The sequence below is a fragment of the Myotis nattereri genome (assembly GCF_964212035.1).
Source record: "Myotis nattereri genome assembly, chromosome: 14".
In the NCBI taxonomy this organism is placed as follows: domain Eukaryota; kingdom Metazoa; phylum Chordata; class Mammalia; order Chiroptera; family Vespertilionidae; genus Myotis; species Myotis nattereri.
The window spans coordinates 52,820,473-52,837,317 of NC_138089.1; the positions used below are offsets into that span (position 1 = coordinate 52,820,473).

A 16,845-nucleotide genomic window follows, 5' to 3' on the forward strand; every position below is an offset into this window, starting at 1 on the left:
TCAAAGCATAAAGTAAAACTCTGGATACATATCATGTCATGCTCTTCTATATTTCTAAATATATTTCTAAACATGCCCTTCACCATAGGACGAGAGGTTTCCCAGAGATGGGACTTGAACCAAATCTTGAAAGAAACCTAAGTATGCTAAGTAGGCAGGGCTGGGCAGAGGGGTGGTGAGGTACTACAGGCACCGAGGACGGGGAGCAAAGGCACACAAAACAGCCAGCACATGCCTCCAGGCCGCAGTAAAGGTGCACAGGAAGTAGAGGGTAGGGCAGAAAGAGACTATGAAGAGCTTAGTAAATCACCTTAAGGGATCCAAACAGTTTCTCACAAAAGATGTGAGAAGAGGGTTTGTTAGACCTGTTTGCTCTGGAACCCAAGGTCTAGGACCATGTTTACTACAAAGACAGTAGATAATTTTGTATTTGATACACAGGAAGCCAGGAATGCCTCCTGGAGTTCTAGTCTGGGTGCTGGACCATGCCACGATTTGCTAAGGGAGGGAAGCCAGAAGCAAAATTCAGCTACCTTCATTTTTTAAAATGTCACTGGTGATGAATGTGCATCCCCAGGTCAGACTTTAGGCCCTAGAGCAGTGGTTCTCAACCTTCTGGCCTTTAAATACAGTTCCTCATGTTGTGACCCAACCATAAAATTATTTTTGTTGCTACTTCATAACTGTAATGTTGCTACTGTTATGAATCGTAATGTAAATATCTGATATGCAGGTTGGTCTTAGGCGACCCCTGTGAAAGGGTCATTCAACTGCTAAAGGGGTCGCGACCCACAGGTTGAGAACCACTGCTCTAGAGTATCCATGGATTGGCCTCAGGGAGCCTAAATGTCCCTGAAATGAGCACAAAACTGAATGTGCCATCTGCATGTCTCCAGAAGAGGATCCACAACCTCCATCAGAGTCCCAAGGGGCTGTGACCTCAGAAAGGTCAGGCACACTGGATGGAGCAAGTGGAGAAGCGACAGACATGGGAGGACACCTGCCTCGGCAGGAAGAGATGGGCTCCAGATCACAGAGGAAGAACGAGCTTTGCCCAAGCACACTTCTTCCTGAGCTTGGAGAAATTCACAGCCAACTGTGTTTGCATATGCGTGTGTTGATCAAGTCTCTCCCCTACACTCCCAAAGTACATCCAATCGCATTATCACTTTCACATCACCGCGCTCCACTTAATACACATCTGTTGGTCTCATTTAAGAATGAGGACAGGTTTCCCTGCTCCACCCTTAATGCCCATCACTAAGCCTGGCTCTTTGACAACTACAAGTCTGACAGCTCTTAATACAAAGAAAATGAGGCTTCAAAGCTCTCATCCACTTCTAGCCAGACAAAGGAAAATGGAGAAAACCCCAAACGGAAGCCAGTTCTGCCAATGAGGATAGTCACTCCTTCCCCACCAAACTGTACAGAAAAAAGCGGGAGGTAATTTATTTTAGGATTGGAATTGAATTGGGAGGAAGCTATTAGTTGGGGAAGAGTACCTGTCTAGTACTCAATCCACTAGGTTAACATGATTTGTGCAGGATTGGGGGTTCTGAACCTGGGTGCAGGTCTGTGAAGTCTCAGATCTGGAGATGAAATACAAGCGGAAATCTAAAAGGTCATATTGATAAATGAGGAACAGAAACACATGTAAAACCTAGTCTGCTCATATAAATACTTGATACATTCACTTAAAATACAAATAAAGTAAGTTAGGTCACAGAATCTTAAGAAGGGTTAATAGAAGGACCCCAGGGCAGCCAATGGTTTTGCTGAAACCACTTAGAACACTGCATCTCCAGATCTTCCATCCCCGCCTCCCACCGCATTGGATTACACACACCTTGGCCTGCAGGCGTCACTTGACTGCAGTGGCTCATTACCTTGGTTGCACAATGGATCCCCTTCAGAGATTTCAAAATACGAGGCCTGGGAAACAGAAAAATTTTTAAAGAGCCCCAAGTGATTCTGACATGTAGCCAAGGCTGAAAACTACTGCTTTACTGCAAGGTTTGGTCACCAATTCCCAAACCTAGCTTTATATCCCAACCACCTGGGTGGCTTTCTGAAACACCTATGAATGGAAATCTTAAGCCAGGAAATTATAATCACCCATGACTGAGTATTCAATTATGAGGATGAATATACAATGTGAAGCTAAAACAGTTTACCTGTCTTAATGCTTATAAATTCAAGGTGCTATCTTCCAGGAAAGTACACCATTGGCCTCTTGTGCTATCTTCAAGGTCAGAGACTTATCCCAAAACTTCACACTTGCTCTCCTCCTTTTCAGCTTCCTGATCGTGGTCAGCAGAGACATGTGGTGTTATCGCTGGGTCTCTCCACCCCCAGACAGGGGAACACAGAAGTCACGATCAGGATCAGTGAGCATTTTTTATTCGTACTTTTAAATCCTACTGATTTCTTGTGTTTGTGTCCATATGACTTAGAGTGGCACTGGGAAAGGAAGTTGCATGTGCTTTGATGAGACTATGTTGGAAGGGAGAAAAAGAGGAGCTGAATAAGCTTTCTTGCATATGTCTCCTGTATATGAAAGTGCCCTATAAACAACAAAGCCCCATGTTGATTAACATTCAGTCTTGCAGAAATGAGACAATAAATGTATGCACCAAACTGCTTACTACTAGGTGCAGCATTTATAAATGCTCTTACATGCTGAGAAGGGTGGTGGTGGACAGACCCAGAAATCAGGAGACTTAAATTCCAATCTGATTTGCTACTGGTCACACTGCCTAAGGCACACCCTGAAATCTGTCACCATCCCTACCTAAAAATAGACTACACACCCCTTTCTCAGGTTCTCCACAGATCTGGGTGGGGATTACAGGTGGTTCGACAAACAGCATGGCAGAACAAAGAGAATCTGGATTTAGGTCTTAGATCTGAACATTTGTCACTTGTTACGTGGCCTTGCTTTAAATGACCACTCACAGGTAAATGGGGCAAACCCCTCTTTCAGTGTTGTAAGGATTAAGGTAATGATCTATGTAAAAACATGAGATAAGTGCTGGGTTCATGTTATACATGAAGGTACACAAAGAATAAAATTCTATATAAATACAAGGCAATATTACATAACTCTAGTTATTGCATAGTTTTATAAATAATTTTCCAGGAGTAAAGGCTCAGTGGTAACAAAGGTACCTTACCTTAGCCAGTTTCTTCATCCTTCCAAGTTTTCATATTCCAATACCTTTGAACTTCTCCCAAAAAATTAAGACCTTAGGAATCCCACTCTGACCCTCCCTCTCCTTCCCTTTCCCTCTTTGGCCCTCTCAGAATTAGAAGGGCTCCATTTTTTCTTTTAAAGACTACAGAGAAAGTGAGAATGCCACTGACTGAGCCAGTTGGCTGGGCCTGAGCAGTGAGCAGAGGAAACATGGGCAGGCTCTGGCCAGCTTGTTCTTTGACTCCCCTACCTGGGATGGGGCCGTCAAGAGCAGCTCACTGAAATGGAATGCAGTGGGAGCTGTGGGTTCTTTGGAGAGCTGTTCATCTTAGCAAATGAGTACAGCCCAGCAGCATCTGTGGCCCATGTGTAATCTCCATCAAACCTCAAGTGCTCGGCCATGCAGACTGGGGAAGGGTCAGAAGAGACTCACCAGAGCTTTCCCATCCAAGGTTCATGAGGTATAGAATGAGGGAAACAGCCATTTTCCTACTTCTGTCCATTTGAGGAGCAGTAGACAGTTAGTAGGTTTAAAAAATATGTTTTTAATTACCTAGGGAATGGAAAGCTTATAAATATTCATAGGTGGGTTGTTGGTGAATTGCTACCCCAAGTGGTTTCCTTAACTAGTCACTGCTTAACCCCAAATGCTATGATACAAGGTTCAAAGCGCCAGAATTCCACCAGGCAGACCTATACCAATAAACTGCCTGTTGCTCAAGAAATTACCAGTTTTAAAAAAAACAAATTTAGTTTAAAAATACCTTTCCCCAAGTGGAATCTTCATCATTTAGCTTTGTATGACCCATTTCTAAGAAAGCCACATTCTATTTCCGACACCACCACATCTTAGGGGACAGTTAAAAACAAAGTCCCCACCTTTAGGGGCTTAGCTTTCATTTTCTTTAAGTCAGCCTCTGAAATGCTTGTGTTTTGTGCTGCACTCCTGAAAACTATTATCTTTAAGACCGTAGCAGGCCTCATTTTTACAAAGGAGGAACACAACAGTGGTGTCTAATTAGGGGGGTAGCAGGTATGATCAATGCCTGGAGATCTTCCTCTTCCTTTACGTTACTCAACGAGGTGGGTTCTGTGGTGTCGCATGAGGTGGGAGTTGGAAATGAAGGCGGCACCACACTTCTCACACTCGTAGGGCTTCTCCCCCGTGTGGGTTCTCTGGTGCACAGTGAGGCTCGACCGCTGCCTGAAGGCCTTGCCACACTCATTGCATGTGTAAGGTTTTTCCCCATTATGGATTCTCTGATGAATGAGCAGGTACGAGCTGCAGGTGAAGGCCTTCCCGCACTCATTACACACGTAAGGAAGATCGCCACTGTGAATCCTCTGGTGCACGATAAGGCAGGAGAGCTGACTGAAGGCTTTTCCACACTCGCTGCAGTCATAAGGTTTCTCTGCAGTGTGGATTCTCTGGTGCACAATCAGGTGTGAAAAACAGCTGAAGGCCTTTCCACACTCTTTACACTCATATGGCTTCTCACCCGTATGGCTTCGCTGATGCACAATAAGATTGGCACTCTGGGTGAAGGCTTTGCCACAGTCATTACAGGCAAAGGGCTTCTCCCCGGTGTGGATCCTCTGGTGGACAATGAGGTTGGAGCTCCGAGTAAATGTTTTCCCACACTCATTACATTCATAGCATTTTTCTGTAATGTGGACTTTCTGGTGCCGAGCAAGTTGTGAGCTGTAACTGAAGGCTTTCTCACATTCACTGCACTTGAAGGTTTTTTCTAAGGAGTGGATTTTTTGATGGACAGTCAGGTTTGAACTCTGAGTGAAGGCTTTCCCACATTTGGAACAAACATAGGGTTTCTGTCCAGTGTGGATTCGCTGATGCACAACAAGGTTGGCACTCTGAATGAAGGCCTTCCCACACTCGTGACACTCAAAGGGTTTCTCCCCAGTGTGGATCCGCTGATGCACCACGAGGTTAGCACTCTGACTAAAGCCTTTCCCACACACACTACAAGTAAAAGGTTTCTGCCCAGGCTGGCTTTTCTGGTTTTTAACAGGGCCAGAACTACGGTTGTATCTTTCCCCAGATTTCTGACATTTCTGGTCTTCTTCTTCTTTGAAGTTTCCAGGTACGTGACAGTCCTTCACTGTCACTTGCCTGAAGTCTTTCTTTTCCCTCTTTATTCTCTGCCCCTTTAACATGTTCCCTTTTTCGAAGGCTTCTTCGAACTCAGGTCCTTGAGAGTCAACTTTCTGGATCCTTCCTGATATCATGAAGGTTTTTTCTGCTTCATCACATATTTCAGTTTTGGGAACCAATAATTGTGGGTTCTTGGTCTCAGCACCTGAAACAACGAATACAAGTGTCAGCTTTTTCTAACCTAGAAAAAGAATAAGATCATAAAGTCATAAAGGTGAGGAGGTCTGTGACTTCAGTGTCTGTAGAAGGGCTTCATTCAAAGAAAGAATCACCTCTGGCCCTGGCTGGTAGCTTGGTTAGTTAGAATGTCATCTCAATATGCCAAGGTTGTGGGTTTGATCCCTGGTAAGAAGCAACCAATGAATGCATAAATAAATGGAACAACAAATCAGTTCCTCTGTTTTTCTTACTTTCTCTCTCTCTCTCTCTCCCCCTATAATAATAAAATTAAAAAAGAATCCCCTCACATGCCACCTCTCCTCTGTAGGTTCCTCTGCCTGGCCTATGATCTCCCCCACACCTAGAGCAGAGTCCACTGATTCATGGTCTTTCCAGCACTTCCATTTCCCTCCACTAGACATTTAACACACGGCCTTATGCCAGGGAAGCCATCTCCAGGCAGGTCTCCTCTGGCTGTCTGATGACTGATCTCACAATTAAGACCAGTTCTGCAGGGCACCAGTCTGTCCCCAGGCTTGCCTTCTTACCTTGAACCTGCTTCCAACCCACCAGTTACTTAGAGAGATGCCCTACCTGTGGATGAAGATCTGGGCAACTTAGGCTTTTGTATATGAGAATGCTGCATATCGAAGAGAGAATAAGATGGACAGAAAGGGCCACACTGGCCAAACGCCTCCAAAACATTAAGTGTAGCAGAGCACTTAAGAACATGAATTCTGGCCCTAACCGGGTTGGCTCAGTGGATAGAGCGTCAGCCTGCGGACTCAAGGGTCCCAGGTTCGATTCCAGTCAAGGGCATGTACCTTGGTTGCAGGCACAGCCTGACCAGTGGTATTATGGGTCACAGTGCTGGGACCAGAAGGAAAGATGAACCTTAGGGTATGGCAGTTGCTATGGTAATAGATGGCAACACTAGAATGGACTAAAGACGACTGGGAACAGAGTAAACACCTTACCCCCGATGTCGAGGAAACAGCCTTGCCTTTGTCAGGGAAAGATGACCTTTTCGATTTAAGTGTAAGACATGGGGTAACCTGCTCCACAGTGGCAAAAAGTACCACGAGAACATCAAAGCTTACTGAAGCTTTAAAACTCTGACTAGCCCTGACCGGTTTGGCTCAGTGGATAGAGCGTCGGCCTGCGGACTGAAGGGTCCCGGGTTCGATACCAGTCAAAGGCATGTACCTTGGTTGCGGGCACATCCCAGGTAGGGGGTGTGCAGGAGGCAGCTGATCGATGTTCCTAACTCTCTAACCCTCTCCCTTTCTCTCTGTAAAAAAATCAATAAAATGTAAAAAAATAAATAAATAAAACTCTGACTAGTTTCTGGTTGCTCTACATCAAGCATATCAAACTCACAGCCCGCGGCCCACAACGAATATTTTTGCGGCCCAGCCAATATAATGGTATGTAAACCATAAAAATACTAGAGGAATCCAAAGGCAACAAAATCTCAGACATATGCCGAAGCAATTTTTTCACTGATACAGCTCCTAGGGCATTGGAAACTAAAGAGAAAATAAACAAATGGGACTACATCAAAATAAAAAGCTTTTGTACAGCAAAAGAAACTATCTACAAAACAATAAGAACCCCCACTGCATGGGAGAACATATTTGCGAATGTTATCTCTGATAGGGGTTTAATCTCCAACATTTATAGGGAACTCTTATAACAAAAGAAAGATAAACAATCCAATAAAAAAATGGGCAAAGGACCTAAATAGACACTTTTCAAAAGAGGACATTTAGAAAGCCAAGAGACATATGAAAACATGCTCAAAGTCACTAATCATCCAAGAGATGCAAATCAAACAACAATGAGGTACCATCTCACACCTGTCAGAATGGCTATCATCAACATATCAACAAATGACAAGTGCTGGAGAGGATGCAGAGAAAAAGGAACTCTCCTGCACTGCTGGTGGGAATGCAGACTGGTGCAGCCACTATGGAAGACAGTATGGAGTTTCCTCAAAAAACTAAAAATGGAACTCCCATTTGACCCAGTGATCCCACTTCTAGGAATATATCCCAAGAAACCAGAAACACCAATCAGAAAGGATATATGCATCCCTATGTTCATAGCAGCACAATTTACCATAGCTAAGATTTGGAAACAGCCTAAGTACCCATCAGTAGATGAATGGATTAGAAAATGGTGGTACATCTACACAATGGAATACTACACTGCTGTAAAAAAGAAGGAATTCTTACCATTTGCCACAGCATGGATGGAACTGGAGAGCATTATGCTAAGTGAAATAAGCCAGTCAGAGAAGGATAAATACCACATGATCTCACTCATTTGTGGAATATAATGAACAACATAAACTGATGAACAAGGACTGATCCAGAGACGGAGAGGCATTGATTGGATTGTCGGGCCTTGGAGGAAAGGTAAGGGAGGGTGGGGGTAAAGGGGAGAAATCAACCAAAGGACTTATATGCAAGCATATAGGCCTAACCAATGGACACAGACAATGGGGGAGTGAGGGCATGATCTGGGGGGAAGGGGATAACGTGGGGATAAGGACACATATGTAATATCTTAATCAATAAAAAATATATTAAAAAAAATTCAATTTGCAAAACTTGGAACTTACATAACCATGAACCACAGACAAAGCACAAGTGTTCTCATGTTTATAAAAATATTTCAAGATGTATGAATGAACTAAAAATAAGTTATGCATAAAGGCTTAAAAATTGGTTTTTAATGTAAAACTTTAATAAATTCAACATTAATCAATATATAGAAAACTGTAGATACTCTCTCTCAAACTTTGAAAACCCAGTAACATGTCACAATTTCCAAAGCACTTTCATGTATATTGTTTTAGCACCAAAATGAAGCTTCTCCTTCACTTGAGTGGGAGCCACAAAAGGGCAGTCTGTGTCTTATTCACTGCTGTAGCCCCTGCAACAATTGTCCTGCCTAGCACAGAGGAAACTGGCCCCCAATCAACCCGGTAAGTATCGAATGAATGCACTGCATTTACAGAACAGGAAATGGGGGTCCAGGAGAGAACAGATTTGCTCAAGGCCATATAATTATCAGAGGCAGGGCACCAACTACACTCAGATCTCTCTTACTTCTCAGAGCTCAGTGTTCTTACTCTGACCTGCTGCTGTGGAAGTGGCTGGCAGCACAGAAAAGTAAGTCTTAGCTGGGAACAGAGTCTTGAGGTAAGAGGCAGAGAAGGAAAATAAAGGCCATTCCTGGCGGACAGATACAGTTGTGGAAGTTAAGACTATGAATGACTGATAAAGCAAGGACACAGAGAAAAAATGTTATACCGGGGAATACATCAGAGAGAATGGAACAGAAAGCAGAACGTGAGGAGCAGAAGCTGCGGAGAGTTTGAGGAATAAGTAAAAAACGGACAAGAAGATGAAAGGCGGAGATCCCAACCTTCCTCACAACACTGGTGTAAGAAAGTGACTTGGACCACAAAAGTCTGAGGAACTGGCTAGTAAGGAAAATGGGTTCAAAATATTCAGACTCTGCCCTGTACCAGACAGACTCATAAAGTTGAGTGCCCAAAGGAGCCTTGGTAGATGTCCAGGGTTCGCTTCCACAACACAGGACTCATGGCTACCACATTCTTCAGCCAGTTACACATCACTCCATTGGCAAGCCTCTGCCACTGCTAGTTAGATATATAACACTAGAGGCCCGATGCACGAAATTCATGCAAGGGGCTCAGCCCTAGCGGCCCTGGCTGCCTTGTGGCTCTGCCCACTGGTCATTCTGGAAGGTCGTTCTAGAACAGCCGTGGGCAAACTACGGCCCGCGGGCCGGATCCGGCCCATTGGAAATGAATAAAACTAAAAAAACAAAAGACCGTACCCTTTTATGTAATGATGTTTACTTTGAATTTATATTTGTTCACACAAACACTCCATCCATGCTTTTGTTCCGGCCCTCCGGTCCAGTTTAAGAACCCGCTGTGGCCCTCGAGTCAAAAAGTTTGCCCACCCCTGTTCTAGAAGGTCATTCTGCTGTCTGGTCTAATTAGCATATTAGCTCTTTATTATATAGGATACCTCCCTTTCCTAAGTCCCAGCTTAGAGAACCAGATGATAAACCACCATATCCTTCATGAGGACCTAGTTTTGAACACCATTACACCTGACACTACTGCTCAAAAGCCTTTAGAATGTGTAAGAAGTTCTAGGAAAACAGAACATCTCCAGGGCATTTTCTCAAAATCACCAACCTATGCTAAACATAAAGTATATGAAGAGGATGTGTACCCATATGTGTGAATAGATATGAAACCTGCTCAACAATAAATGTGATTAAAAGGTGAATCTGAAGTCCACCTGTGTTTGGTGTCTTGAGACTCTATGCAAAATAAGCCATCTCCTGTGACAAATGCATGGGCACCTTTCAGCATTCTGAATCAGGCTGAACATACCTGGGGAGGTCATGTTCCCATGAGTCTCCAGTGTCTCGCTCTTGGCCAGACTCCCTGGTAATGAGCAGCTGCCGAGGGTTGAAGCAGCAGGCACCTCCTGCGTGGCTTTCAGGACTACCGCCATGTCCCAGAACATACTCTGCCCCTAGAGACAGGCAGGCATAGGGGGGTTTATGAGAGGATGATCACTGGAATCAGGGGGTGGAGGGTAGTCAGGTATGATGACAGCTTTTGAGGATGAGAATGTTAAGTACCTATTCCTGGAAATGATAAAACAAACAACCTTCCCCCCACTTTTTTTAAAAAATTGATTTTAGAGAGGGAGGGAGAGAGAGGGGGCTGGGGAAGAGAGAGAGAGAGAGAGAGAGAGAGAGAGAGAGAGAGAGAGAGAGAGAGAGAAAACATCCATCATTTGTCTCCTGTATGTACTCTGACTGGGTACTATATACCAACCTTTTTGGTACATAGTACAACATTCCAACTGACCCGGCCAGGGCTCCAAACATTATTTTTTTATAAAAAAGAACAGGAAGTCAAGGAAGCCAGTCTTTCCTAATCCCCATGATGAGTTAGGCAGAGAAGCAAGCCTGCCACCTTCTTCCCTGTCCCTCTGATTTCACCTCAGTGCTCACTCTAGCATCCAAACTTAACTTGCCAGTGAGTGCATGACAAGACAAGAGAGCACATGGGGAGGCTTTCCAGAGTAGAATTTTCTGAGGTCTAAAGATCAAAGATCATATTATTACAGAGGCTTTGGGGAACTTCATCTGGCCAATGATGGTAAGGGGTGTGTTTGAAAACACAAGGACAACAGTGTAGTACAAAGCCTCACGACTCAAAGTGTCCTTTGCAGTTCAAAAGAATCACATCACCGGAGAGCTTGTGAGAAATGCAGAATCTCAGGTCACACCCCACACCTTCTGAATCAGAATCTGCATTTCAACAAGACCCTGCCACAGTGATTCCTATGCATGTTAAAGTTTGAGAAACAAAGGTCAGAATGATCAAATCCTGATTGGAATCAGCTAGAAGGTGTTTTTTTTTAAATATATTTTATTGATTTTTACAGAGAGGAAGGGAGAGGGATAGAGAAAATAGAAACATCGATGAGAGAGAAATATCGATTAGCTGCCTCTTACACACCCCCTACTAGGGATGTGCCCGCAACCTAGGTACATGCCCTTGACCGGAATCGAACCTGGGACCCTTCAGTCCACAGGACCATGCTCTATTCACTGAGCCAAACTGGTTAGGGCCAACTAGAAGGTTTTTAAAACTGGACAAGTCTGGGTCCTGCCCCCAGATACCGATTTAACTGGAATGCAGTATGGCATGGGCATCACAGTTTTATAAAAAGCTCCCCAGGTAATTCTGTGTAGGAAAGTTTGAGAACCACCAGTTTATAAAGTACTAGATGCCAGCCACGGCCGGTTTGGTTCAGTGGACAGAATGCCAGTCTGTGGACTGAAGGGTCCCAGGTTCAATTCCGGTCAAGGACACATGCCCAGGTTGCATGCTCAATTCCCAGTGGGGGTGGAGGCAGCCAATCGATTTTCTCTCATCACTGATGTTTCTATTTCTCTCTCCCTTCCCCTCCTGTTTGAAATCAATAAAAATGTGTTTTTTTTTAAAAAAAAGTACTAGATGCCACATCAATCAGAAGAGAATGCTCCTTTATGTTCCAAAGGACTGAAGTCCAGAGCTCCAGCTGAGAAACAAGGCTCCAGGAGTGGCAGCAGAGGGACAGCAGCCCCTCTGAAACCCCTGGAGATCCTTTGGTCTCTCCTCCCTCATTCCTCCCAGACCATTATTTACCTTTTCCTCCTGCTCTGCCCCGTCAAGGCCTTCCCGGGGATCCTCTCTAGGAACCCCGGCTTTGATGTCCTCAGAATGCACTTGTTGGCTGGATGCCTGACCTAGGAAGCTTTCCTCTTCTTCCTCCTCCTTTTTCACTGTCACTGGGCCCCAAGGGGCCAGGGCCATGGCCTCTCTCAAATCTGCAGTCATCTTCTCTGCTCAACAGAACTCCTGCAGCTGAGGGCTGCCCAGCAGAGGTCAAGCCCCATCTAATCTTTAATTTCAACAGTATCTTCTTGAGTTTCCTTCCAGGGCCAGGATGAGTACTGTCTACTGAGAAAGCAGAAAACATTGTTAGCATCAAGCAGATGTTTGCCTGGCTGCTACCAAGCCCACTGGCCCATTTCACCAGTGCCTAGACAGGGGCCACTGCAGCACAAGGTCTGCTCTACTCCTCACACATAGGATGGAAGGGGTTGGATTGTAAAAAGGTAATTTGTCCCCATGATAATTACACTGCAAACAGCTTTATATAATGTCTATTGATCTTTTTCTGATTATAGAGTTGATACATTTTTATTGTAAAGACTTGAAAAATACAAAAAATGATTAAGAAAAATCATCCCTGGCTCACCTCCAAAGAGGTAACCACTGTGTATGATAGGATATATTTCTTTTAAGAGAAAACTTCCAACCACATTGACAATTATGACAAGTTAAACTTTTTGTTTTTAACTATGAGGATTCATATTTTCACAATGATCACCATGGGGTTTTTCTGTGTATTTTTTTTTTTTTAAGAAGGGACATTACAACACAAAAATTTTAGTGCCAAAGGTAAATAATAGAATGATAATAGAATAATAATCTCAAGAAAAACCTGGGAGCCCACACACCAGCATGTTAGGAGTGCTTATCGCCGGGTGATGTGATTACAGGTAGTTTTGAGGTTCTTTTTGCTTGTTATATTTTCCATTTCTTCCAAATGTCCCCTGAGACTAAGTATTAGTCTTAAGATAAAGAAGATTTTTTTTCATGTTGCCATTCTTCACACTTATCATTTTTAGTAGCTACACAATAACCTAGGGTGTTATCATTCCCATTGAAAAAGGATCAATACAGAAATACACAGAATTAAATATACACACACACACAAATTAGTGATCAGTCTACTTAATCTTTTCTCTGTATTGCCATATACTATATACACTTTCACACTTACTGTTTATTTTTCCACAACACATTAGATCATATATGTATACTGTTCAGCAACCTGTATTGTTTTTTGAACTCAATTTCTATATTTCACAATAGTCTAGTAGTCTCAGATAGACGTTTTAATGTAAGTACATTCAGAGCTATCTCATTCTGGCATAGTACTCTCAATTATAGCGATAATTTACTTAACCATCCCTAATTTATGAACCATTGCTTCAGCAAAAGGAGTTTTGATTGTTTCCACTTATTTTCTTAGTAATAATTAATGCTAAGATTTTTCTGTGCAAACAGAATAGAGGAATTACTGGTTGAAGGAATTTATGATTGACATGTACTGTCAAATTGCTTCCTAAAAGGACCACACCAAATCACACCACCAACTTAGCAGTACCCTTTCATCACAGCCAAGCCAACAGGTTTGTTTGTGCTGTTGTTGTTTTTTAAGTAACACAATTACCTTAACATTTTCGTTGGTTATGAAGAGAATGAGAGATTTCTATTCCCCTGCAGATGCTTTATTAGAATAAAAATGCTTTTACTAACCTTTTGTTGCTACTGAAGTGAGCATATGCTTTTTCCCACGTGTTAACTTACTGTATACATTGAATTTCTTGAGTAACGCAATACTTGCACTCCTGCAACAAATTTTAATTCTGGAATATTACTCTTTCCTTGACTAGCCGAATTCTAGGTAGGAAGACCCTTAACACTCGTTTCACCTGTGACTATGCAAGATTGCCTACTCTGAGTCCTGTCATCAGGCTGCTGAGCAAACTCAGATCGGCGTCCGGCCCGGGACAGCACCGAGTCCCCATCCAGGGATTTCCTTCCATGTCCTTTCCTTCCAAACGTGGCAGCCCCTCTCCTCCACCTCCAAGCCCCACGCAGCCTGTTCCCTTAAGCCCGGCTCCTGGGAGGTTCGTGTCCCACCTCCCCGCGGCCAGGCCCTCCGTAGGCGGCAGCCGGGTTCCCGAAGTGCTGGGGCGCGGAGCCACCCTCGGACCGGGCTGGGGTCCCCGAGGCGAGGACGCGCCGGCCCACCACAGGGATGGCCCCTCCCGCGCCCCCGCCGCTCGCGCCACCCCCAACCCAGCTCACCGTGCGCTGCTGAGAGGCCGGGCCACAGCACTCACGGGCTTTGGGGCCTTGGGCCGGCGGGCAGAGACCCCCTCGGCTAGCGGCCAGCGGCGCCAGAACAATGACCGGACAGGAAGTGCCTCGGGATGGGCTTCCGGCTCCCCAAGTCGCCATGCCGGCCTCTCTAGGCATCTGGGAGGTGCTTTCCTCTCGATGGGTATCCTATATTGCTGCGGATCTGGGATGCGAGCAAAAGCGTTCAGGAAGGGGGGTGCAGGGAGAGTGGGCATCTGCGGGCTGACAGGGGCAGTTAAACGAGGCGAGCACCCCGGAGCCCGAAGCTACAAAGATTTAATCCGTAGAAAGCCCTGATAATTTTGCTCCAAATGTTTTATTTTGAAATTATCAAACAGGTACAGAAAAGTTGAAAGGTACAATACCTGTAGCCTCCATCTGGACTTAATCAACCTTTGCTACGTTTGCTTTGTACCATACATACTGAAAAACATTTTTTTGAAAGTGGCAAACATCAAAACACTTCATCCCGAATACTTCAAGATTCATCCTTTCATAATAATATTCTCCAAACACCATCATTACAGGTAAGAAAACTAGTAATTTCCTAATATTAATATAGTTATTCACATTTTCCCAACTGTCCTAAAATACATATTTCATAATTTTGTTTTTCCAAATCAGTTTCCCACACTGCACCACACTCCTTAGTCTCTATTTTTACTTTTTATTTTGACTTTAAAGATTCACAGGAAGTTGCGAAGATACTAGCCTCCCCAAACAGATATATCTTACATAATTATATAAAACTCAGAAAATCAAGATTGGTACAATGTGTGTGTATAATTCTTGTCATTTTATCACAATATGTATAGATTTGTGTAATCAACACAATCAAGATACACACAACTGTTCCAACACTTAGATTTCCCTCCCTCTCCCCTACTCCCTCCCACCATTCTCAACTTCTGACAACCACTAATCTGTTTTTCACTTACATAGTTTTGTCATTTTAGAAAATTATGTAAATAGAATTATACTTTTTTACCTTTTGAGATTGGATTTTTCACTCAGCATAATTCACTTAAAATTCACTTGAGTCATTGCAGGTATCAATAGATTACTCCATTTTATTGCAGAGTAATAATTATTTCATCATATAGATATACCAATTTATTTAACCACCCACTGAAGGACATTTGGGTTACTTACAAATTTTGATTATGAAAAAAACTGCTATGAACAGTCATGTACAAGTCTTCACCTGAACGTTAGATTTCACTTCTCTGGGATAAATGCTCAAAAGAGCAATACTGGGAAGAAACTGCCAAACTATTTTCCAGAGTGGCTGTGCCATTTAACATTCCTGGCAAATGAGATCCATTTTCTCCACATCCTTGCCAGCATTTGATGTGAACACCACTTATCTCTTTCCAAAGCGATTCTGTGCAGTTATTTTTAACTTGCATTTCCCTAATGACTAATAATGTCAAACAACTTTTCATTTGCTTATTTGCCATCCATACTTTGGTGAAATGTATGACTTTTGCTCATTTTTAAATCTATTAATCATTAAATCTATTTACTGAGTTTGGAGAATTCTTTATATAGTCTAACTACAAATCCTGTATGGATGTAGGATTTGTAAATATTTCATCCTCTTAAGAGACTTTTACTATATTTTACTTTTTAAATTGAGTTCAGAGAGGGAGAGGGAGAGGGTGACAGAAACATCAATGATGAATCATTGATCTGCTGCCTCCCAAACACCCCTGGGCCATCTGCCCTGACCTGGAATCAAACCATGACCTCCTGGTTCATAGGCAGATGCTCAACCACTGAGCCATGCCAGCCTGGGCCTCTCAAGAGTCTTTTAAAGAGCAAGTAATTTTTTCCTCTTATGGAGCATGTTTTTTATAAAAATCTAAGAATTCTTTGCTTAGTTCCCAATTATTCATTTATTTAGCCTATGGACACCCAATTGTTCCAGCAGCATTTGCTGAAAAGTCCCTCCTCTGCTGAATTCCTTTTGTATCTTTGTCAAAAATCAATTGGGCATTTGAGTGAGTCTATTCCTTCCTGCCTTAGCATCTTATTGCTCTTTGGTATCTTTTTTAAAAACATGTATTTTTATTGATTTTAGAGAGGGAGAGGGAAATAGAAACATCAATGATGAGAATCATTGCCGAAACCGGTTTGGCTCAATGGATAGAGCGTTGGCCTGCGGACTGAAAGGTCCCAGGTTCGATTCCGGTCAAGGGCATGTACCTTGGTTGCGAGCACATCTCCAGTGGGAGATGTGCAGGAGGCAGCTGATCAATGTTTCTCTCTCATCGATGTTTCTAACTCTCTATCCCTCTCCCTTCCTCTCTGTAAAAAATCAATAAAATATATTTAAAAAAAAAATGATGAGAATCATTGATCAGCTGCCTCTTGCACACAACCCCACTGGGGATCAAGCCTACAACCAGGACGTGCGCCCTGACCAGGAATCGAACCGTGACCTCCTGCTTCATAGGTTGATGCTCAACCACTGAGCCACGCTTGCTGAATGATCTTTAGTATCTTTTAAACACAACTTCCTAATTCACATTTTATACCTTTTACTGTTAAATTTTATACATACTGTATATAAAAGCAGAGAACAGTACAATGAACTCTCAATACTCATCCAGCTTCAAAGATTATCACCTCCTCTTTTCATCATTGTCATTTTGAAGAATACAGTGCAGTTTTCTTGTACAATATCCCACATCTGAATTTGTTTCT

At 43.2% G+C, this 16,845-nt stretch overlaps 1 protein-coding gene across 2 annotated transcripts; it reads right to left on the reverse strand.

The window, feature by feature from the left end:
* Positions 1-2,436: 2,436 nt before the first annotated feature.
* Positions 2,437-15,792, reverse strand: ZNF35 (zinc finger protein 35). Of its 2 annotated transcripts, none has more exons than XM_081106142.1 (4): positions 14,083-15,792; positions 11,785-12,096; positions 9,970-10,114; positions 2,437-5,511 (listed from the first exon to the last, which is right to left on the reverse strand). In XM_081106142.1, the coding sequence occupies exons 2-4, from the start codon at positions 11,974-11,976 to the stop codon at positions 4,265-4,267; spliced, it is 1,584 nt and encodes a 527-aa protein (XP_080962268.1). In that variant the 5' UTR covers positions 11,977-12,096; positions 14,083-15,792; the 3' UTR covers positions 2,437-4,264. The 2 variants fall into 2 exon arrangements, with proteins under 2 accessions (XP_080962268.1, XP_080962267.1); XM_081106141.1 differs by having other exon boundaries at positions 2,443-5,511; positions 11,785-12,099; positions 14,083-14,199.
* Between the last annotated feature and the right edge of the window lie 1,053 nt (positions 15,793-16,845).

What these genes read in the sequence shown, in the direction of transcription:
- ZNF35 (XM_081106142.1), bottom strand. Translation starts at nt 11,976, where the DNA reads ATGACTGCAGATTTGAGAGAGGCCATGGCCCTGGCCCCTTGGGGCCCA. An exon ending in GGGCAGAGCAGGAGGAAAAG is followed by an intron (nt 10,115 to 11,784) that starts GTAAATAATGGT and finishes GCCTGTCTCTAG; the next exon opens with GGGCAGAGTATGTTCTGGGA. An exon ending in TGGGAACATGACCTCCCCAG is followed by an intron (nt 5,512 to 9,969) that starts GTATGTTCAGCC and finishes TCGTTGTTTCAG; the next exon opens with GTGCTGAGACCAAGAACCCA.